Consider the following 22,212-nt stretch of genomic DNA (forward strand, 5'->3'; position numbering starts at 1 on the left):
AGCGCGGCGCCCCGTCGACTGAACAGAGGCCGGCCGACTCCCGACTCCGCTCCCTTTGCTCCGCGAGGCGCGCGCGAGCGTGAAGTCACGTCTTTTTTTACAGTCGTTATTTCCGTGTGGCGCGTTTCCCCGGAGAGGTGCCCTTCCTCCGGGCGTTCGAATTAATTGCGAGAGCCGCGCGCGCCCGGGGCTGATAACGGTTATCGAAGCGCTGTGCCTCCGTCGTATCGGAGTTCTTTTTCAGAGAAGACAAGAGGAAAGACGCGCGCGCGTCTTTCTCCTTTCGAACGGCTCTCTCTTTCGCGAGCTTTATCTCGACCGATAACATCCGGGGGGCCGTCTCCTTTTAATTCAGCCCTCGAGCGTAGAAATCGCGGTGAAGGATCACGGATCACCTGCTCTGTGCGCCGACGTTTGCGGAGATGCGCTCGCGTGAAGTTTCAACGTGGAACATCTCGAGGTTCTCCGCGAGGTGATTGAAGAGGAAAATGTGCGTCTTTCTGTGAAGGCGCGTTAATTTTTTTTACAAAGGTACCGTTAGTATATAATTAGAATATAAGAGAATTATAATTCTAAGGATAAAGAAACTTAAGTTTGAATCAAATCTCTTGTTCGTATTCGCTTGTATTGAGAAGAAAATTTCATGAGTTTACAATTACGTAATCCCTTCGTCCGTTTCTCCAAGGACTGCTTTTGGTAATTGCATTTTACTGTTGTCTCTCCTCTCCTTTCTCTCTCTCTCTCTCTCTCTCTCTTTCTCTAATGTCCCCACTGCATTTCGTTTCAGGCGCAGACGGCAGGCGCAGCCGAGAAGTGTGGACCTCATGCGAGTCGACCGGGAGATTTAACACGTGCTCGTTAATTATTGGATATTAAATCGCCCGCCGGTGAAGGTAACTGCCTGACCGTTCCGAGAAGATATCGAAGAAAGTGTAAACATTAACACATGAAATTATTACAAGTGTGACGTGATGTTTCTATGTCTCTAGGTGATCGAATAGCGACTTGAGCTGTGATAAGAAACGAACCGTCGGACGCGACGGTGATTAGCCGAACGAAATTATAGCGACACGAACGACAGCCTCGCTCAGGAGTCTCAGGACCTGGTGGTGGAGCATGGCGCGCGAGGACGACCCGTCCATCCTCGGACGATTGCAGATCCTTATGCAGGACGAGACGGGACCGGGAAAGGTGAGCGACGCTTTCCTAACCTTCCTAGCCGCGCTGGTCATGCGCTTGTATCTTATACCTGCTGTTTCTCCTTCTCTTTTCAGCTCATCACCTACGGGATCGCCAGCGCCGGCCTGCTCGCAGCCCTGTACAAAATTAGACCCGTGAGTACAAATTTCGTACTTTACGTTCGTCTACCTGCCACTGTCTCCTCCTCACGTTGATTCGATCCTCTCATTCTCTCGGTGTGTTTTCCAGTTCGCGAGGTTCACGAAGCCGTCCGACGTCCCGTTGCATTTCCTGCAATCGCGGGTTCCACTCCAGGGCACTGTGCGACGCGTGGAACCGAGCTCCAGCAAGGTTCTACTGATGGTCGATCACCGGCCCTTGCTGCCCTTGCCCCGTTTCAACAAGGCTTACTTGCCCGTCAAGATCGGTGGCGTTGACATTACTGGCAACGGTAGGTATCGAGCCGACCATGGAATCCACGGCTGTTGCTCAAAATGCAGATTGATCTTGTAGGTGTAAGCTGGTTGCAAACCGTGCTCAATGGAAAGCTCGTAACGTTTTTGCCTATTGTCAGAGAGAAGGAGTATTTGGAGTGCGTGGTCACAATGTCGGAGAAAGATCAAGTGAGAGAAATAGAGATTACGTTCGTTGTTATTATTAAGTACTTATATCATGCTCGTACGTTATTTTTACAAACAGGTCTCGTTAGAGATTGGCGAGAAATTAGTCAAATTAGGCCTAGCTACGGTACACGAACCTTGGACGAAGCTGAAGGACAAGCAAGTTCTAGCGTACAAAAATTCTTTAGCGAACGCGCAAAAGTGGGCAGTACGAAGGAGAAACGGATATTGGCATTTTGTCAAGCAGCCGACAGTTCTGTGGAAGGCACAAATGTTCACGATTGACAAAATGAAGTCGTTGTTGCCTGCAATCGTAGTGAGACGGCTTGATCTGTAAGTGCTCGGCTTGTCTTAGCGATAAGTTTCCAGAGTAACATATATTTTTGATAGTTTATACAAGATAGAGAATGTATATATTGTGTACTTAAGGATTTTTTAATAAAAAGTATTTTCGCAATTTCGTGTGTGTCTCATGAGGAACAATTGTGTGAACGTTTAGTTAAAAAAGCAAGTTTATCAATTCCAGAGCTATATAAGATTATTGAACCTTTTGTTTCGGACGCTTCAAATATATTTCAACTTATTTGATATAAGATTAATAATCGAAGTACATGAGCGTTTTTGTTAAGTATCAAATATTTGCACAGGTGATAACTATCGAAAAAGTCAATTTTATTTGTGTAGTTGCCAAACTGTACAATTCTTATAATTATCTTACATCTCACACCTGACACCATATAACAAGGTTATTATTTTTAATCGTCGAGCAACTTAACAAAAACATTTGTCAATTCTTTAATTACCTACAGTACTTATATTCTTATTTTGGGACTTGTTCACTCTCACTTGTTGAAACTTGGGTGAATTATATTTTAATATCCGCAATAGTTACAATTATTGTGGATATTGTCCGTACTAAAGAAAAACGTAATATAAAAATAGACTTATGAAAAATTATCTACTGTACGAACGATGCAAAATAACCAACTCATTTTAATTATGATTATCCCTTAGTTCCTTTTAAAAAGACGTTTGTGTCAGCTTTCAAATTATCTTAGCATTTGATATATGCTTTATATACTTAAAACCGGAAGCCAGTACAAAGATAGAGCGATATTATTCAAAGGCTGCAGAAAAAAAGGAGTAACAAATTCTTCTTGTCATTTGGATTTCGATACAAGTAAGATATAAAGTATAAAAATTAGTACATATACTATATGAATGAAAAACGTATAATAAAATATTTGCAAAAACGATCTTTTAACTTTTTATATACATTACAGTTGCCAACACACAACTTTCTCTAAACTTTCGTTCTTATTTTTAGTCATTTGTAATAAAGCTGATAGATTTTTCTAATGTGCATTTCACAATCTTGTTCCACTCTCTGGAATATACAAGGTTGTCCATTATGGATAATATTAACTGGGAATGTAATTTTATATTTAAAAAAATAAAATCAAAATATGAAAAATTTTAAAATACGAATTTTTGAAAAAAAATCGAGCTTAAAGATTAGACCATTAATAAGCTTTCATCTAATCTTCTCTTAATTTTAAGCCTCTATAATGATCTCACAACACTATTAAAAAAAGAATCTGTTTTTTAAATCAGAATCTGAGTAAAAATCTTTGATTCACAGAAACATAAAAATTATTTTGATATCTTACACACGTAACCTCCATGACAAATTTCAATTCCTATTTTCTAATATTTGATGAAAAATTTATTATTCTACTATGTAGAATAGCAAAATTTTTAAATCATGTTTTGAACCACTGTTGAGATACGTTGAATGATTGCAATGAGGTTGCAATGTGTAGTTAAAAGTCATGCTAATTAAACATGATGAAAAGTATTTTTAAATTCTCGCAACAGTGAAACTTTGTATGAAAAAGTTTTTTCTACTCATCTTCAACTTATTTTTTTTCATGGACCTTTACCTTTTGCAATCGTAGCACCTGTAATGGATCACATAACTTATATATACATGACTTGGATATAACAACGTGAACGATATGAATGCCTATAAAGCAAATTGATGAGATATCGATAATCTATATATCCTCAACCTGTTTTTTAATGGAATGTGAAAAATGGAGTGTACCGTTCAACAAGTGTTGGTGGTATCACAAATATATCATGGTTCATTTACTTTCTAATTAAAGATCGTCTTTCGGACGTTTTGTTTCGACCCGAGCTTTCTCGGGTTGTGATTTCTGCGCTGTTTGTTTCGCAGAAGCACCCTGGTCCACCTTCACATTCTTTTCGGATTGTGCCTTTGCAGCATCGTCCTTTTTGCTATTCTCCTCGGATTTCGCGTTCGGAGAATTTAATTTTGTTTTAGGTTTCGCGTCACCAGCTGCTTGTGCATTGTCCTTTTTGGCTTCGGCATTTGTAGACGATTTAGTTTCCGGTTTCACATTGCCACCGCCTGTAGCGGTAGGTTTGTCCGCTTTAGGAGTTGGGGCTGGTTTTGGTGCAGCGGTTGGCTTAGGTGTCGTTGGAGCAGCGGTTGGTTTAGGTGTCGTAGGAGCAGCGGTTGGCTTAGCTGTCGTGGGAGCAGCGGTTGGCTTAGGCGTTGTTGTAGGAGTGGTAGTTGGTTTTGACGTTGTCTGGGAAGCCCTGGCCGACTCGGTCGGTTTTGCCGTCGTAGAATCCGTACTGCGTTTCACTCTTTCCGTTTTCACACCTGAAGGACCGGCATTCAGCGATTGCTTCGCACTATCAGCTAGGTCAGGAAAAGCCTGTTTCAACGGGATTCTCGAGAGATAGTTTATCCACGGAGAGCCAAACCATAAAAAGTCGTTGTGTATGTGAGCCGAACTTATACCGTGGACTTTGCCATTATCTGAAGAAAGAGCTTCGACAATGTTACCAGACGCATCTACTCTCAACACCAGACTTTTGTCCGAATTGATGAAAAACTGAGCGCCTTGGAATGATCCTATCGCGTGCACAAGTCTCTCCGTGTAGGTATTAGGATAAATGTCATTTAACAGTTTAAACGGCAGTTCCATCGTTACTAACAACCGCACCAACATTTTTCTCAAGTACGGGTGTGGCGTGAGAGACTGGGTAAGTTGAGGATGTTCAGAATCAATAGCAATGACCAAAGTGATGAGAAAACCACCTTGACCATCGCTGTGAATGTTGTCCGGCATACCCGGCAAACCGTCAATGAAAACCTCCTGTTGCCCTGCCTTTGGTCCTTTCAAGTTATATTTCATGATACGATTTCTTTGCGTTTCTGCCACAATTACGAAACTTTCGTCGTCGCTTAACATGAGTCCATTCGCGAATGCAAGATCTCGCATCAATACCTCGTTTTTCTTTTTAGCTGCATTATAACGTATAAGCCTGTAATTAATAAAATTAATATATATATATTTTTTAATACATATAGATTCTATATATATATGTATGTTAACCTTCCGGCGGGCGCGCCCTTTTCATAACGGGAGCGGGCGAGTCGTGTACAAAATACACCGTGGAATGAGACTGGAAAATTGAAAGGATAAGGGATATTATCGTAAAATAAACATTATGCGGTGAAAGTTTACAATATTTGAAAGGTTATCAGACACTAAAGGAATAGCTCGGGGAGCCGGCACTGAAACTGGAAGTTTCCATGCATTCCCTGCATAATCGTCGCGCGTATACAAAGAACACAGGCGCTCCCGTCGGAAGATTAAATACATACATATATGCGCATAGCATTAAACTGTTTTTAAAACACGCATTCGTATCTTTTTTTACCTTCCCGATGGATTCGACAACGCTGACAGCACCAAATCACAAAGAAGGAAGTCCGTATTGCTATCAGTCCAATAAAGATCCCCATTTTCCGCGATATCTATGCTATTAGGCAATCGTGGAACTTTCCCTTCAATCGGTTTAGAAATGTTCACTATATTTTTGTATTCTCCAGTTGCAACATTCACTTTGAAAATTCCGTAATAGGTGTCCACCACAAATAAATTGCCTTTCTTGTCAAATCTCAATCCCAGTGGTCTGCCACATTTGTGCTCTTGCCAAATGCCATCTATAAATTTGATAAGAAAATACAAATTTTATTACTGTGGTATAATTAATTGTATTAATTACACCAAAATTATTTATATTTGTTAATTCTACATATTATAATTATATGTATAGATGCACAAAAAAATTTATGTAGACATATAATACTAACACCTACATTAATTTCAAACATTTTAACAGTATCACAATGCTATTACACCAGTAATTGTATCAAATGTCTAACTGAACTTCCAAACAGACATAAAGTCTATCCTTTTCGCATCATGCTACACATGTACACTTTTTGAAGTTTTGAAATAAGAGAAAGAATATAAAAGATTAAAAAAATAACATAAAAGATAATATGAGATAAAAGATTTTGAAGTTTGATGCAATGTTTAATCACAAAATGTTTAATCTTTCCATGTACAATATATACGTGTTAAACTAATCCCTAAATGTAAGTATAATCAAGTGTCCGCACTTGTATAATCAAGCACACACAGGCAGTGACAAACCTGCTGATAACGTTCATTTAAAATTCCAAAATGACACGAAATTAACAAGGCATGTGTAGACATTTCTACAATGCATATATTTCTTAAAATGTAATTTTCAATTTCTTCTTACCTGTAAAATTTATATTACTTTGTTGAATAATAATTATGTCAAGTTATAAAATAAAATTTGTCATATTTTTCTACATACAATCTGAATTTTAAAAAACAATTCTTGGTTCATCAATTTTACATCTTTTACATCAGATTTTACATCAGGTTTATAGTAATTTTATTACCTCATTATTATACTCGTATACTTGCAAATTAAGTTATTTTTTAAGATAAGAAGACAAGAAGATAAAAAATTTGCAAATCTGAATGCTATTATATCTGATATTCTGATTTATCCTTCTTTTACATATTTATATAGAGTGTAAAGATCACAAAGAGGCAAAGTCCAAACAAATAATTCATTAATATTTATATGAATAAGTATATATAATTTATCTCCAAGGAAACTTATCTCCAAGATTTATCTCCGAGGCTGCGTAAAGGCCATTGCACGTAACAAAGTTTTAGTCGTAATCGTAAGGCCGTAAGAAAATAGACCAATCACAGTTGATTATTCTCCTTGAGCTCGAAGAATAATCGAGTGTGATTGGTCTATTTTCTTACGGCCTTTCGATTATGACTAAAACTTTGTTACGTGCAATGGCCTTTACTCAAGTAATTTATCAACTTGAAAAAATGACATTAACCTTCACAAATATTTATAGAATCGTGTATCAGCTATCAGCTCCGATAGCTCTGTAGGTATATCTAATCATTTTTCCATACTCCATAGATAAGGCTGAATTAGAAAATTCTATTATGGACGAAGTGTCACTTCGTTCTATTTCCCCTTCCACATGCTAAATTTTTTTAAATTCATAATACCCGTCTACGTGTCGTTAGATCCATACTAATGAATCTTGCGCAACTCTTTCCGGTTGAAAAAAAATCGAGAAATCGAGTTTCCATTTATTACTACTCACCGCATTTCTCGCCGAACTTGACGATGGGCACCGTGCGATCCTCCTCGATCCTCAGGACGTAGCCGCCGTGGACGCCGGTGTAGAGCTGTCCGTTATACGAGTCGAAGCTCTCCGGGGAATTGATCTCGCCCTCGAACAGCCTCTGGACGTCGTTCAGCCGATTCTTCGGGCCCACTTTAGGGTCAAGCTCGCGCGGCGGTGTCACGCTGCAAGGTCGAAGGTCAACGGTCAATCAGAGTCAATCATATTCGCGTATTTTTCGCCTCTTTCTTACCTGTACTCGTGGAACTCCGAGTCCGGCGGTAGACCGGGCATGTATGTGATCACGGCCAGGTACAGGCCGATGTAGATGACGGCGGTGCCGATCGACTTTAAATAGCTCATCTCGCTGGCGCGCGAGGTAACGACTCGTCGAAGCCTCGGATATTTGTACCTCTCAGGACACGGTGTCTCTCGCTTCTCTCTCTTTCTCTCGTCGATCCGTCACGCGAGGATGCGCGCCACGTCTCCGTGGGTCGGCAGAGTCGCTCACGGTCGCTACTCGCTACGCTGGAATCGCCGTCGGCGGTCGGTTCCGGACAAAGCGACGTTGTCAGCGTTTGTCGCGGCGCTCGGTGCCGGGGAGACCGGGGACCGGGGATGGGGACGACTCTACGATCGCGGTGTAACTGTTCTTCTTGATACTTGATACGCGAATAACGGCACCCCGTGCCGATCGAATGGCGCCTGACGTAGGGGCTACCCGCCCCGCTTCCTCTCGTGCGCGACGAGTTTCCCGCTTCTCGAGTCGAGTCGTCGCGGAGGTCAGACGGCGATCGCCACGCAGACGGAAAATCCGTCATCGGCCGCATCGGCGCCGAGATCGTCGAAATTCATCTCGATCTCCGTGTCACGGTGACGCGCGTCATTGACACGCGATAACGCCCGCTCGGACGGATCGGCCAATCGCGTGCGCAGCTTTTTATTCGGCCCACGATTAGTCGATTTCCCGCCGTGAATTGTGCCGTGAATGGCCCTTCCGGGGATTACAGGGGATTATGCCAAGGGGCCCGAATAGGCCCAAGGGTGAGCGTCATTCATGAGCCGATTATTTTTTTATATTTAAGATCGTCTTCGAAGGTTTGATTGTTTCATTGGAATTTTTTAAGGCCATTTATAAGGCTAAAGACCTCGCGGCTCCGAAGGGAGATTCGCCGACTCGTCACGTGACCGTTGATGGACTCCGATTGGCTGGAGGGCTGGAGTGTGCCTGTCACGGCTGTCACGGAGAATAAAAATGTCCCTTTGATGGCGGGACGAGTGTCAGCCGTGCTCTTTCAAAACGACGCCGTTTCGTTAGATAAATCACCGAGCTAATCCTCGAGGCTTGCTGTCACGCTCGTCCGGAAACTGTGTGCGTATACGCGAGCCTGGTAAGAGTCGAGCCGCGTCTCGAATTTCGTGGCGAATTTTACTGACGACTTTTCCTTCGAATCGGAGGCAAAGCGTCGTTTTTTTCTCTTCTCTGTATTTTCTTCCGCGTCTCGAAGTTTTATCACACATTCGAGCACGCTCGATCACTTATTTATAAAGTGCCTCACCGTTTGTTTTCTAAACAGGCATGAGGAACTCAGGGATGCGACGTCAGATGTGAGGAGCCAACTGCATGTATATCTGGAAATGGGTAGGTGCTCCGTGTCCCACTTCACTGTTAAAAACTCCCAACCTGGATTTTTCCGAGTGGAAATGAAATTGCTCTAAATTAGGAGTCTCCGATCTCTCTATGGTCTCTAGGCTGGATTTAGCTTCTATGAAGTTTTATCTGGCCCGCTAAGATATGTTGACAATATATATATATATCATGTATAGAAGGCCATAAAATATTTGTAATAATCAGGAAGCTGGATATAAGTTTTGAAAATGAAAACAAAGTTCTTCTATATTATAAAAATCTAATACAGCAACAACCAAACCACAGAACCAAAGGCGTAACAATATAATAATTTTAAAAGAAAGATATTTTGTTTTTATATGATTTTCAAGAATAAAACATATTTGGTCATTATAAGCCCTCGGTCCATTACAAAGATTTTGACAAAAAAGATTGAGAATCCTTACTTTAAATTGGAAAATACCTCAGTCAGTTATCTATAATGTCGTTTGTTCTGAATTCAGATGATCTTGAACAGCAGTGCGAAGAAGCAGTGTTCGAGGTATGTGACGCTCGGGAGAGATATCCACTGCAATGTGCAAAGGAACTTGAGAGGTCCATCGAGCTTACCAACGAGATACATGTAAGTGTTCTTTACAGGACTGCTAGTTATCGTTTCGTCTTCTGCTTACCTGTATTTATCACTGGTGCGATTCATTGCAGATGACTCGAGTTCTTGTGAAGCCAGCAAAAATTCTAGATGTGCCGTCTTTCACGAATGAACACTCGGCCATGTTTGAGAAGAATTTCTCGGAGACAGCTGAGTTACTGAAGACGCAGGAACATAAATTGCAAGTGATGATTGATAAAATTGATAATTTAACAGCTGTTCTGGATCAGATTAAGAGGGACAAGTTGTGCGAAGTAAATAAATTATTGTGGCACTAGATGCGCTTTTTCCTCAATGTAATATCTATCCATCTCTTATGTATTGTATATATTGTATATCAAATGTGTAAATATATATGAATAGATAAATAATTTTTTAAATCACAATTGCATTGTAAATCTTTTTAAACTCACTGTTACATATTAAATAAACATAATTTGCATTTGATAAAATATTGACATTATTGATAACAATGTGAATATAAACGAATTGTGTTTCAAACTTGTATTATTCCCTAGTGCTGTTTCCTTGGCAACGGATCTAGTCTCGTGCCAAAACAATACGCAGGAATGCATGTTCACAATCACACGTATCACATGTACACACTGCACTGTAAAGCAAGAAATAATTACCAATTAACTGTTAAAGTTTCGATAGTGCATTATTATATATTGTAATTCACTATGTCTACGTTCATAGAAAATGTGCATATAAAGGATGGAGAATACACTAAAATAATATATACCATGGTACATTGAATTGTGTGCATGACTACACATGCATATATTATGTATATTTGAAAATTTCAATAAAATAAACCCAACTCCAAGTTAATCGAAAAGTTGATTAAATATGAGGAAGGATTATTTCCAAATATGTTGTACATATATTATGTACATTTGACACTTTTAATAAAATAAACCTGACTCCAAATTAATTGAAAAGTTGATTAAATAGAAGGGAGGATAATTTCGAAACATGTTGCGTTGATTTTTTATCTTTGAAAACGAATAAATATGTAATTAAATACAATATTGTGTTCCAGATAAAAGAACAGCGATATACCGAAACTATTAAAGTCTTGTTAAATCTCTTAGACTCTCATCCCAATGTACGTATGCTGCAATATGATATTCCGATTTGCGTAAACATTGTCAATACCGAGTAAAATATTCTTTCAGTCCAGACCTTGTTTATCCCTTCTGGCCCATTGTTATTTCTACACTCAAGATTTCATGGCCGCAGCTCAGTGTTACGAGAAGCTCGTCCAGCTATGCCCGGAGGAGAATCTGTATAAGCTTTACTACGCCCAATCCTTGCATCAGGCTTGCATGTACCCAGAAGCGTGGACGGTCTGTTCGAGCATCATCAATCAAAGTAACATGGAATTCAAAGTAAAGAAGCTGCAGGCAGCTATAAAGTACGGGCAGGAAGACATGGTGGCTGCGAAAAATCTCGTTGATCAATGTGCCGCCGACGACGTCGATACAGAAATCAACCTGGGATGTCTCTTGTACAAGGTACGGATATCTACAAGCAGACTCAGTTGATGGATGTACACATACGATTGCGTTTCTAGGAGGAACAGTACGAACAGGCCCTCAAGAAATTTGCGAACGCGTTACAAATTGCGGGATTCAGACCTCACTTGTCGTACAACGTTGCCCTTTGCTATTTCAAACTGAAAGAGTACGCAGCATCGCTGAAACACATCGGTATAATCCTCATGTTCTTATTACCAATTCTATCAATGTGAATTATAAGCTTTATTTGCTTACTCATTTGAGCTTCTTATTAACTTTCAGCTACTATTATTGAACACGGTATAAGGGAGCATCCAGAGCTGAGCGTAGGGATGGCCACCGAGGGTATCGAAGTTCGGAGCGTCGGGAATACGTTGACGCTGCACGAGACAGCTCTGACAGAGGCGTTCAATCTGAAGGCCGCCATCGAGTACCAATTGCAAAATTGTACTTTCGCGTCGCTTCCAAATTCAAGGAAAGGTCCACCTGTACTTGTTACATCGTTCCTTAATATTACAGACGACGCGGCGAAGGAGGCGTTAACGGACATGCCGCCGCGTTCCGAGGAGGAGCTCGATGCCGTTACTCTGCACAATCAAGCGTTAATAAACATGGACACAAAACCGAGCGAGGGATTCGAGAAACTGCAGTTTCTGCTGCAGCAAAATCCGTTCCCGCCCGAGACCTTCGCCAACTTGTTACTCATGTACTGTAAATATCAGTATTACGATCTCGCCGCCGATGTTCTGGCCGAAAATGTACATCTGACTTACAAATATTTGACGCCAGTAAGTTCAATTCTTATAATCGATCATTTATTTGTTAAAACATCAATTTGAGCATTTTAAACAATTGCAGTCGTATTTTTCATAGTTTATATACAAGTCACATGCAGCGTAGGGTATAATATTGAAAATTATATTTATAAAAGGAAAAGTTCGGTTGACATCAATGCTGAATGCTTGATCTTAAATTAATCTGAATGCTTGGTTTTCGAGTGTTTGCATTTCTTCGTACGAGTTTCGTGATCTTCCGAGTGTTTTCGCTTGTGAGCCTTCACGTCGCCGGGCGACGTGCTGCCCGAGGAGTCGCTCGAGCTGCCGCTGTCCTTCTTCCTGTGCTTCTTGCGCTCTTTAGAAAATTTCTTCTTCTTGCTCCTCTCCTTGTCCTCCGTATCGCTGTCGTCGGTGGACTGTTTGCTCCTCTTCGACTTTCTCTTCTTCTTCTTCGACTTGTGCTTCTTCTCCACCTTCTTCGCGACCACGTTCTCGCTGTCCGGTTCCGGTTCCGGTTCCGGAATACTCTCCTTCTCCTCGACTTCCGGGATCAGCTCGTACTTCTTGCCGTCGGGCGACATGAAGCAGTCCTTGGACAAGTGTCCCCTCGTCCCGCACTTGGTGCACGTGGTGTTCAGCACCGCCTCCAAATGTATGGCCTTGCGTTGAGCCGTTCCGGGTGTCTTTCTCCGTTGCTCGTCCCTTTGCAGCTCCACGCCGTTGGGATCCAGATCCGTGCCGTTTCCCTGATTCACGTGTTTCATGGACAGCCCTACCTTGCCGTCCTCCCCCATAGAGATCACCTTACACCAGACCCGTTCGCCCTTTTGCAAGACTTCTGCAACATTGTCGACATGAGCCGTGCTTACCTGACGGAGAATTGCATAGAAATCAATGGATTACATTGCGGCAGGGATACATATATCGATATATTGTTTAACGAGAGTATGATAATACACACCTGTGTCCGGTGTATCAAGCCCTGCTGCGAGGTACCTGGTATCCTAACGAAGGCTCCGTAATTTTGTATGGACGCGACCTCGCCTAAAAATATCTGATTCAGTTCGCATTTCGTCATCCTGCTTCAATTTCTCATCGGAGCAACATCCGTGCGCGACTGATGACCCGTTTCGACAAGTGTAAGATCGATAGAGAGAAAAATTGCGCTACAGGTTAGGTTTCTATCAACAAATGCAGGGCCGTAATGTAATCAACATGTCCGCAGCATCTGTTACTGGTGCCAATGGACATTTACTACGTTTACGCGAGCGTTACTTCTGTAGTAACTTACAATAATTCCTCCGCGTAAACGGGATTTTGTGTGTTACAGAAGTAACGCTCGCGTAAACGTAGTAATTATTTATTATCTCATTAACGAGATAATTGAAGTTTAGATTAAAGTGTTTATAACTTACGTTAATATTCATAGAAAAATGCAGCAAAAAGATATGATACAGAAAACGTATTGATAAGTGATATTTTACAAAAATAAAAAATATTCTAGAACATTTTTTAACAAGCAATTTCGATTAAGGGATTGTAATTTTTTCTGTGTAACATTGGATTTAATATTCATAGAAAACTATTGTATAATAAAAGTATGATATAGAACAAATGTTAATATATGATATCTTGCAAAAATAAAGATTATTTTGGAAAAAATTTTAAACAAGTAGTTCCGATCAAGGGATTATATTTTTAATATGTAACATATAATATTCTACTTAATATTTGTAGAAAAATACAAGTATAGAACAAATATTAATAAATGATACGTTGCAAAAATAAAGATTCCTTTGGAAAGATTTTTAAGCAAGTATAGCTTCGATGAAGTGATTACGATTTTACATAAGAGATTATATAATTTCGATATATAATATTCTACTTATATAATATGTTTGTAGAAAAATACAATACAATAAAAGTATGGTATAGAACGATATGTTTTTATTAGTAGTATTAGAATGATTTAAATTCACATTATTTTTCCAGTATTTATACGACTTCTTGGACGCGCTAATAACACAACAAACATCGCCGGAGGAAGCGTATCGTAAGTTTGACGATCTCGCTAACAAGCATACGGAGGCGCTTCGTAAGGCGACCAAGCAGGTCCAGGAGGCGAGGCTGAATCACGACGACAATGCTGTGAAGAAGGCCGTGAACGATTACGAGGAGGCCCTCGACCGATACGTTCCCGTATTAATGTCGCAGGCGAAGATCTACTGGGACCTGGAGAACTACACCCAGGTGGAGAAGATCTTCAAGAAGAGCGTCGAGTTCTGCAACGAGCACGACGTGTGGAAGCTGAACGTGGCGCACACGCTTTTCATGCAGGAGAACAAGTTCAAGGATGCGACGCGTTTCTACGAGCCGATCGTCAAGAAGAAATATGAAAACGTTAGTACGAAACAAAGCTCATTTTCCTTGTTCTTTTTGTCCTCGTGTCCTCGTCGCAAGTCGCAATCTGACTCGCCGGCTGTTTGCAGATCCTGGACGTGAGCGCCATAGTCCTCGCGAACCTCTGCGTCAGCTACATTATGACCTCGCAGAACGCGGAGGCCGAGGAGCTGATGAAGAAGATCGAGAAGGAGGAGGAGGCGGTGTCGTTTGAGGATCAGGACAAGAAGCTCTTTCACTTGTGCATCGTGAATCTGGTGATCGGGACGCTCTACTGCTCCAAGGGCAACTACGAGTTCGGCGTATCGCGGGTGATGAAGAGCCTGGAGCCGTACAACAAGAAGCTCGGCACCGACACCTGGTTCTACGCGAAGAGGTGCTTTCTGTCGCTCCTGGAGCAATTGGCGAAGCAGTTAGTAGTCCTGAAGGATTCCACGTTGCAGGAATGCATTCAATTTTTGGAGCACTGCGAAGGTACCTCGACTCTCTAACTTACTCAGCGATTTGTGAAGCGATATCTGCAATAATTTATTAATATAGATAGAATTATCGACTTTTTGTTATTCGAGGGACACAACGAGGGACGACGGATTATATTAATTTAGTAGATGAATTAAATCGTCGATTAATTTACTAGCAAATTTTAAACGATATAGACTTATACTCGTGTGTTTCTTCTTATTCCAGTTTACGGCAAAGACATAATGACGGTGATAGACCAGCCGTTTGACATACAAGACATGCTGAATGTTTCACCTCAGGGCAAGCGGACGGTCGTTTACGAGGCGCGATACCTCAAAGCATTATTTTTAAAGTTGCAAATGTCTTAGATGCGTAAAGAAAGATACTTATATTATAATATATATTTTGCCTATATTTTATCTTGTGATTACCTTAATTAGCATAATGTGTCGAATTTGCATTCCGAACTTGAATCACCTTTCAATCATTCTTTGCTTGATGAATACGAGAATTTATTTATGATTGTCGAGAGTCATTTTTAACAATATCTCATCGACAGCACATACAATTTTATCTTCGTAATAACATTAATTTATTAATTATATTACAATTAATTCATAATACAATCTCATAATATATAAGATTAGAATATAATATTATTATATATTTACTACATAATGATATAATTTATTATAAATTTATTATAATTTATTCTCTCTTCTTAGCGTTCGTTACCTCCTTCGAATCTAGCGGGTGATCTTAATTTACTCGTGCGTCCGCGCGAAACGCGACCATCGCGGCGTCGCGACGCCGCGTCGCGTTCGATCTCTTCGTCCCCCCATGGCTGGCAGAACCTGCGGAAGAAATAATGGACGCGTTCGGCAGGGCTGCGTTCGAAAACCACGCTCTTCGGAAAAATTCACACCTTGGCAGAATAGCAGAAAACAGGAAAGCAGAAGCCAATCAGAACTCGCGCTGGTAAGCAGAATGGAGCGTCCCGTTCAGTCCCGTTTGACCACAGCGATTGACCACAGCCACTCACAGCCCCCCGATGCCTGGAGTTTTCCCCTGAACCAACCAATCAAATATTTTTATTTTAAATCAATTGACGACGTGGTCAATTGATTTCCCGCTTATGTACCGTGCATGCATACTGTAGGACGAGGACAGCCACGTAATGTTCTCTCTCTTTTTCTCGCGTTATAATGCGGAAGGTATTGTTTATTGTATAGTCTATAAGCTCCATGTAAATTAGAATACGATTATTTATGTATTTTTTAATTAAAAAATTAAACATTGCGTTAGCTGACTATATTTGGCCGCTGGTTTCTAGCGTCCATGAAATTGCAACTTTATGCCTGTTATCTTATTGACCTCGATGACGTCCTCGCGCTTTCCTCCGCGAGAGTGTAGGCAGGTGTTAGGTCCGAAAGTCGTCGATCATCGTTGGTCTGGTTGGTCATCGGTTTCTATCGCCGCGCGAGAATATATAAAGAGGGGTACACGTGCCTGACCCCCATCAGTGCACGCGGCCATCGTGAGTGAGCCTCGGCTCTCGGTTTGTCGGGTGTCAAATACTGCCCTGCCGTCGGAAATTTTAGCGACTCACGGTCGTGAAATTCCGAGCGATTGCCGATTAACCACGTACTACGTGCTCGAGGAGTCACACGTTACATATTACGTCGGCGGTGGAGAGGGAGGAGCGAAATACGCGCAGCACCGCCCGCAATCTCGCGAGACCCTCGCGCGACTTTTCATTTTGGCTGAGTCAAGGTACGTCATTGTAAAATTTATCGTGACAGTTGCACGATTTCCTCGCCTTTCTCGCTTTCCACGTCGACGTTTTCACCCACGGTCATCGTGGTTTCACCTTGCGTACAACATACGTGCGTTTGAATTGGAGCTTTTATGATTCGAGCTTGCGATACCTTTTCGAGAAAGCGCTTTGTTTGATAGAAGAGAGAATAAACGGTGCGACTGATTGCGTCATGCAATTGTTTTAAAATGTATAGGAAAATGTATCTTAAAAAGTGCCTTAAATCACCGTTGTGCTTGTTCAAGATTGATCTCTTTTACATCAGACACTATTTCTTTATTTCATTTTCTGCCCCTGAAAATAAAATTACCAATCTAGCTGATTACGCATCTTTATGTAGTTTATTCTTTGTTCAATTAATTTTGCAGATATTTAAGGAGAGAAGGTACAACATAATCGGGATGGAGTTTCCAAACTTGGGAGAACACTGCTCCGAGAGTACGTGCAACCGCTTGGATTTTTTACCTCTGAGGTGCGACGCCTGCCAGGCAATCTTTTGCACGGATCATATAACTTATGCAAGTCACAGCTGCCCCAGCGCGTACAAGAAGGATGTACAGGTGCCCGTGTGCCCGTTGTGCGACACTCCTATACCGATAAAGCGCGGCGATCTGCCCGACGTCGCCGTGGGATCGCATATAGACAATGACTGTAGAGAGAGCCGTAGGAAGGTATTCTCCAACAAGTGTTCTTCGAAGGGTTGCAAGGTCAAGGAGATGGTGCCGGTGAAGTGCGGCGAATGCGGTGCCAATTTCTGCCTGAAGCACCGACACCCGACCGACCACGCTTGCATCGGGGCGGAAGAGGCGTTGAGACTGCGCCGGCTGGAGGCGCTAAACAAGAGAGGCACTCGCGCAACAATATCGCAGAATAGCAGCAACAGCAATTCGCATCCGTTCCGCAGTCTTCAAGGGACAATGACTGAGGATGAGGCGTTAGCTAGAGCTCTCCAAGCTTCCTTGGACGACGAGGAGAGAAACCGACGTATGCTGCAACCAGTGCCTTCTGCCGGAAACCGAGATAGATGTAGGCTTTCGTAACTATCTACACATTATTTTATATCGTTATAGAGAAAAGAAAGCTTCCTCCTTGTTTTCTGGAAATCTACCAGCATAAAAATATGTATTGTGTGATCCTTAAAGCTCTAGCGGCGAACTATGCGCAATTCGTGTTTCGAGACTCGCAGCGCGAATGGACGGATTCGTCGAGTTGGATATGTTATTTCCCGTTCGATTCATGGAGCAGTTTTTTAACGAAATTAAAGGATGCAAATTGTCACAAATCAGTCGAGATATTGATTCGTATACAGAGTTACACAAATAATGAATCGCGAATCATGAATCATGGATCGCAAGCTAGCTTAAAGGGTGCACATACTTGACAACGCGTACAATGGAAGTTACTTAAGTATTATATTTGTTGCTCTATCCATTTTTTATCTGTTATATATTGTTATAGATATAACTCAGCTGTTATACCTATAACCTGCTGTTGCGTTATAGAAATTGAACCGTATTTATAAAATTGCTCACGTAATTAAGCACATCACATTATCTTATGGGATTTCTCAGCAAAATTGTATATTAAAGCATTTGTCTTAAAAAGACGTTATTTGTCGTTAGATAAGATTTTATGTTAAGTTGCAAGTACAAATTGTTCACGACTCGATATTTCCTTTATATATCATAAATGTGGATTATCTCACATATTTCATTTAGATTATAAACTCTGGCTTACAAGCAGGAAATACATTCTCTGCCGAAAATAAAACGATTCTGATAATATATTACATAATAAAGCTTCAGTATAGAGTGCCTTAGTAGACGAAACATAATCTACATTAGAATACGCACTTACGTGAAATCTCTTCACTTTAATAATAAAAAGAAACATAGAAATTATTTTAATTCAAGCTTATTAATATTTGTAATCGACTTGCTATAGAAACTGCTTTCAAACAGTGACTACATATATAGATTTTCGTACGATACAAAAATACATACCTGTGGATTTAATATTGTTTTCGGAATATTAAATCGTCTGTCATTAATTTATAATAATATCGTGTATACAAGAAATTATATTATAATTATCATTACGTATTTCTAATCAACGGGATTTTAACAAATAATATATAAAGTAAGTATTGGTCTTTAGTGCAATATCAAAAAAACTGTGATGGCAGGGAGAAATCGCGTATATTGTACGATATCTAGGCGTGTTCATATTACAACTTAAGCAAGGTCTCAAAATAGAAATCACGTTTGAACATATCACACTCTCGCATCACAGGCTTCTTATTGAAAATTCAGAATATCACCAAAGTGAATAAACATATAGACTTTATACTCAAGATGCTGCATTGATATATTGACAAAAACTGATATTCATAAATTCTGTGATAACTGTCATATTTTTATAAATATATATAATTTTACAATACACCCAGTTCCCTTTAATTTACTTCGTTCCTTTGGAAGTGTAGAATAATAAGCATCTTTTTTTTTTTAGCAAAATGGATGAGAATTTTCAATATACATATATATGCGAGGCATGGATTTTTTAAAAATAATTATAATAAGCAGAGATGACAAATATATCTATAATATGTACGAATGCATTGACAATTAATGAATATAGTCAATAGCAGATGTATGCTTTATGCTTGCCACTACGTATATTTAATGAATAATATGCTTTTAATATTGAAGACTCGAAAATAATATAATTCTTGATAATATGTAAATAGAAATACGCTTTTTACTACCTTATAAAATTTGTTAATATTGTTATATTATACTCGCCTATGACGTGTCAGAGCTATTGGAAAGCGTTTACTATCTTTCTGTAGTTATTGTATTTTAGATAGAGACTCTCTCTCTCAGTATAAGTTATTTTGTAATTTTTCACTTGTACCTCCTTAAAAAGTATTTAATTTAAATCTGCAAATATATTGCCTTTCAGTGTCTCTGAAACGTTTAAAATATGTAAGAGAAGGTGGTTTATTATAATCCTATACATTCCTATATACACATATATCCACGTGCGTATCTTCTTATGCATATTACAGTAATTTATATATTTAATGGATTCTGATACTATAAATAAACTTGAAATACATAATAAATGCAAGGAAATGACAAGCAGATAATTTCACAGATATATGGACGTATATACGTTTACAAAAAGCTCATTTATTGATATTATGTATAATTCATAATTTGTCTTCTATTCAGATGTGCTGTATAAAATTACGTTGTAACAGTTATGCGACCAATAACATATAACTTTTCCAACAATCTTTTTTAAATCCTACGAGATATGTATTGGATTCAAAAATAAATAATAAGGTGACCAAATAATTACAAAGAAATAAATTTATCTCGGCGAACAATAGCCTGTACACATTCGCGATATATATATATGTTATATATTAAATAAATTCATATTTTACGCTTTTAAAGAATACATTTTTCATAAATATAGTCTCAATTATATTATAGAGTATTTGGACATTTATAATAATAAGTAGCTCGGAACAAAATGATTTTCCTAAGAATTGGACACCCTCACCAGGAATTGTAAACAAGTCGGAATTCAATTTATATTTATTGCTTGATATTCATTATGCTCTAATGTGATGCGATTAAAATGTACTACTCTAATGTCTCCAGTATTTACGTATAAATTAATAGCATAATTTTTATTTGCGTATACTGAGTATTTTTTGTTACACTAGCAAATCTATGCTTACATAATATTGCCGATTCTATACAAGAGAGACATAGATGTTACACTGCGTTTCTTTGCAAAGTTGCGACGTATTCACAGATTTGGCACAAAGTTAAAATATAATAACATTTAAATTATACATAGATCTCGTTTTATAGTACAAACGTTTTTCATTTGAGATTGCTTTGAGACGTGTACGTGACATTAAATATTCTGCTAATTTGATATAGTCTATATTACTCGTTCAAGGTGTCAAATATCTTCTAGAATATAAAACGTTAACGAGCATTTATTTGCCAACTTTTCCTAATTTGGTGTCAGTTTTCGGGTTAGCCGTTATACTTTGCACAGCGACTATTGTCTCATTGATTTTTGTTTGGAGATTCCTGAGATCTTGAATGTACAACAAGGAGAGACCTTTGGCGGCATTGTCCAACATCGCGTCGCCCATGTTAAAGCCAGGCCCAATAATCACTTTCGTTTGGGATTTACCCTTGGTGTTCAAGGCATTATTAAGTTGTTTAATCGCATCCGCGTTCAACTTGTTACACACGAGTTTGCTGCACGCTTGTAGCGTTACGAGATGATCAGAATGTTTCGGTACGTTCAGCAGCTTGGCTATCGAGTTAACTCCGTTCTTGAAAGCGTCACTATCAACTGAAAAAAGACATAAATGCGAGATTTAGATTATATTCTCACATATGACGTATCTCCCTGCATGAAATATTGTACGACGCAAGATATACTTACAATCTAAATTATCTAGAGGATTTGTGGACTTGATACTAGGCACTTTTACCTCTTTCTTGTCTTTTGCCTTACTCCCTACGACTTGCTGATATTTCTGGCCTGGTAAAATAAATTAATATTTTTAAATTCTATCAATATTTTATTGTTTATTAATTAGACAACTAAAACGATTGTTCAAACTTTACGAAATTCACAATTTATTGCAAATATGCCTTTTGATGTTTTAATTCCATCGTTTCAGATAAATCCTACTTACAGTCATCTTCAAACTCTAGCCAAATAGCGTATCCTATGAACCATTCTAACTGATCGATCTCGTTCTTGGTTATCGGACACTTGATGTCATTGCAGTACTTTTCGAAAGCGTTCGGCCATTCCGAGGAGGTGATGTCTCTCAATTTCTTGCGATCGTCTATGGTGTAATGACGTATCTTCTGATCTTCCAACCATATAATCACCTTCCTGAAGTGCTCAGTATCTGAAACGTTACAGTTCCTAAGAAGCTTCCTGTCCAAATAAGAAATATATGATGCAATAATCAGAATTTTTGCAACCGACGAATCAATCAGACAGCCAGATCTGTCGAGAACAGATTTTGAAAAAGTGTTTGCTACAAAAATGTGTGCCAGCAGAAACATGACGGAATCTATTAACAGAATATAATGGCAGATCGACCATGGAAATTGAACAAAATCTGCCGTTTCGTAACCATTTAAATGATGTATTTAAATATCGTAAAATTTTTCTGACATCGCATATAGGTTATGACATGTGTCGAGGAGTCACTCACTGTTTCCGTTGACTTTATCCCATTCCAAGTAGCCGAGCGCCCTTAATCTTCTCTCGAACATATTAATTACCCGCGGTGAGAGATCGGCGAACGCGCTTCCTAAGGAGTATCTTCGCAAGGTGAAAAATCGTGGTGGAGCAACGTCAACTCGTTCCCCGGTCGAGATGCGCGAAACCTAACCTATTTCGCGTGTGTGGCGTGCCAGTAGCTAGCAGGCGCCGCGGCCCGAAGGGGGCAGGTCGGGCGGCGCGAGCGGCGTACGCTCGTCTATCCGCCGCTCGCTTCACAGTTCACGTTCACGGCGTTC

The 22,212-nt window shown here is 39.8% G+C and overlaps 7 protein-coding genes across 10 annotated transcripts; 4 read left to right on the forward strand and 3 right to left on the reverse strand.

Moving 5' to 3' along the window:
- The first annotated feature begins 7 nt into the window (after positions 1 to 7).
- On the forward strand, positions 8 to 2,256 carry LOC139773019 (protein C3orf33). Its single transcript, XM_071707194.1, has 7 exons — positions 8 to 531; positions 788 to 893; positions 990 to 1,191; positions 1,275 to 1,334; positions 1,429 to 1,630; positions 1,693 to 1,802; positions 1,879 to 2,256. Exons 3-7 carry the CDS (start codon positions 1,117 to 1,119, stop codon positions 2,134 to 2,136), a joined length of 705 nt encoding a protein of 234 aa, XP_071563295.1. The 5' UTR covers positions 8 to 531; positions 788 to 893; positions 990 to 1,116; the 3' UTR covers positions 2,137 to 2,256.
- Positions 2,257 to 2,450: 194 nt separating this feature from the next.
- Positions 2,451 to 8,044, reverse strand: LOC139773010 (adipocyte plasma membrane-associated protein Hemomucin). The gene is made up of 4 exons (XM_071707175.1): positions 7,631 to 8,044; positions 7,357 to 7,562; positions 5,559 to 5,844; positions 2,451 to 5,159 (listed from the first exon to the last, which is right to left on the reverse strand). The coding sequence occupies exons 1-4, from the start codon at positions 7,738 to 7,740 to the stop codon at positions 3,962 to 3,964; spliced, it is 1,800 nt and encodes a 599-aa protein (XP_071563276.1). The 5' UTR covers positions 7,741 to 8,044; the 3' UTR covers positions 2,451 to 3,961.
- A 239-nt stretch (positions 8,045 to 8,283) lies between these two features.
- LOC139773022 (uncharacterized) lies at positions 8,284 to 10,042 on the forward strand. Of its 2 annotated transcripts, none has more exons than XM_071707198.1 (5): positions 8,284 to 8,421; positions 8,505 to 8,768; positions 8,955 to 9,019; positions 9,511 to 9,629; positions 9,710 to 10,042. In XM_071707198.1, exons 3-5 carry the CDS (start codon positions 9,016 to 9,018, stop codon positions 9,932 to 9,934), a joined length of 348 nt encoding a protein of 115 aa, XP_071563299.1. In that variant the 5' UTR covers positions 8,284 to 8,421; positions 8,505 to 8,768; positions 8,955 to 9,015; the 3' UTR covers positions 9,935 to 10,042. The 2 variants fall into 2 exon arrangements, with proteins under 2 accessions (XP_071563299.1, XP_071563300.1); XM_071707199.1 differs by having other exon boundaries at positions 8,505 to 8,749.
- Positions 9,762 to 15,231, forward strand: Ttc30 (tetratricopeptide repeat domain 30). Of its 2 annotated transcripts, none has more exons than XM_071707173.1 (9): positions 9,762 to 9,837; positions 10,702 to 10,767; positions 10,838 to 11,176; positions 11,236 to 11,371; positions 11,462 to 11,626; positions 11,699 to 11,967; positions 13,948 to 14,355; positions 14,445 to 14,829; positions 15,043 to 15,231. In XM_071707173.1, the coding sequence occupies exons 3-9, from the start codon at positions 10,892 to 10,894 to the stop codon at positions 15,183 to 15,185; spliced, it is 1,791 nt and encodes a 596-aa protein (XP_071563274.1). In that variant the 5' UTR covers positions 9,762 to 9,837; positions 10,702 to 10,767; positions 10,838 to 10,891; the 3' UTR covers positions 15,186 to 15,231. The 2 variants fall into 2 exon arrangements, with proteins under 2 accessions (XP_071563274.1, XP_071563273.1); XM_071707172.1 differs by lacking the exon at positions 9,762 to 9,837 and adding an exon at positions 10,126 to 10,405.
- On the reverse strand, positions 11,973 to 13,144 carry LOC139773017 (zinc finger CCHC domain-containing protein 17). Its single transcript, XM_071707191.1, has 2 exons — positions 12,917 to 13,144; positions 11,973 to 12,824 (listed from the first exon to the last, which is right to left on the reverse strand). Exons 1-2 carry the CDS (start codon positions 13,031 to 13,033, stop codon positions 12,153 to 12,155), a joined length of 789 nt encoding a protein of 262 aa, XP_071563292.1. The 5' UTR covers positions 13,034 to 13,144; the 3' UTR covers positions 11,973 to 12,152.
- Positions 15,232 to 16,231: 1,000 nt separating the features above from the next.
- LOC139773020 (AN1-type zinc finger protein 2A) lies at positions 16,232 to 19,075 on the forward strand. 2 transcript variants are annotated; one of them, XM_071707195.1, is made up of 2 exons: positions 16,232 to 16,590; positions 17,002 to 19,075. In XM_071707195.1, the coding sequence occupies exon 2, from the start codon at positions 17,035 to 17,037 to the stop codon at positions 17,671 to 17,673; it is 639 nt and encodes a 212-aa protein (XP_071563296.1). In that variant the 5' UTR covers positions 16,232 to 16,590; positions 17,002 to 17,034; the 3' UTR covers positions 17,674 to 19,075. The 2 variants fall into 2 exon arrangements, with proteins under 2 accessions (XP_071563296.1, XP_071563297.1); XM_071707196.1 differs by lacking the exon at positions 16,232 to 16,590 and adding an exon at positions 16,612 to 16,788.
- Positions 19,076 to 19,807: 732 nt separating this feature from the next.
- LOC139773018 (RNA transcription, translation and transport factor protein-like) lies at positions 19,808 to 22,161 on the reverse strand. The gene is made up of 4 exons (XM_071707193.1): positions 21,906 to 22,161; positions 21,372 to 21,593; positions 21,116 to 21,214; positions 19,808 to 21,022 (listed from the first exon to the last, which is right to left on the reverse strand). Exons 1-4 carry the CDS (start codon positions 21,964 to 21,966, stop codon positions 20,655 to 20,657), a joined length of 750 nt encoding a protein of 249 aa, XP_071563294.1. The 5' UTR covers positions 21,967 to 22,161; the 3' UTR covers positions 19,808 to 20,654.
- Between the last annotated feature and the right edge of the window lie 51 nt (positions 22,162 to 22,212).

This window comes from Temnothorax nylanderi, unplaced genomic scaffold (genome assembly GCF_030848795.1).
Source record: "Temnothorax nylanderi isolate EJ_2023f unplaced genomic scaffold, tnyl_v1.0 TNYL_tig0056_pilon, whole genome shotgun sequence".
Classification (NCBI taxonomy): domain Eukaryota; kingdom Metazoa; phylum Arthropoda; class Insecta; order Hymenoptera; family Formicidae; genus Temnothorax; species Temnothorax nylanderi.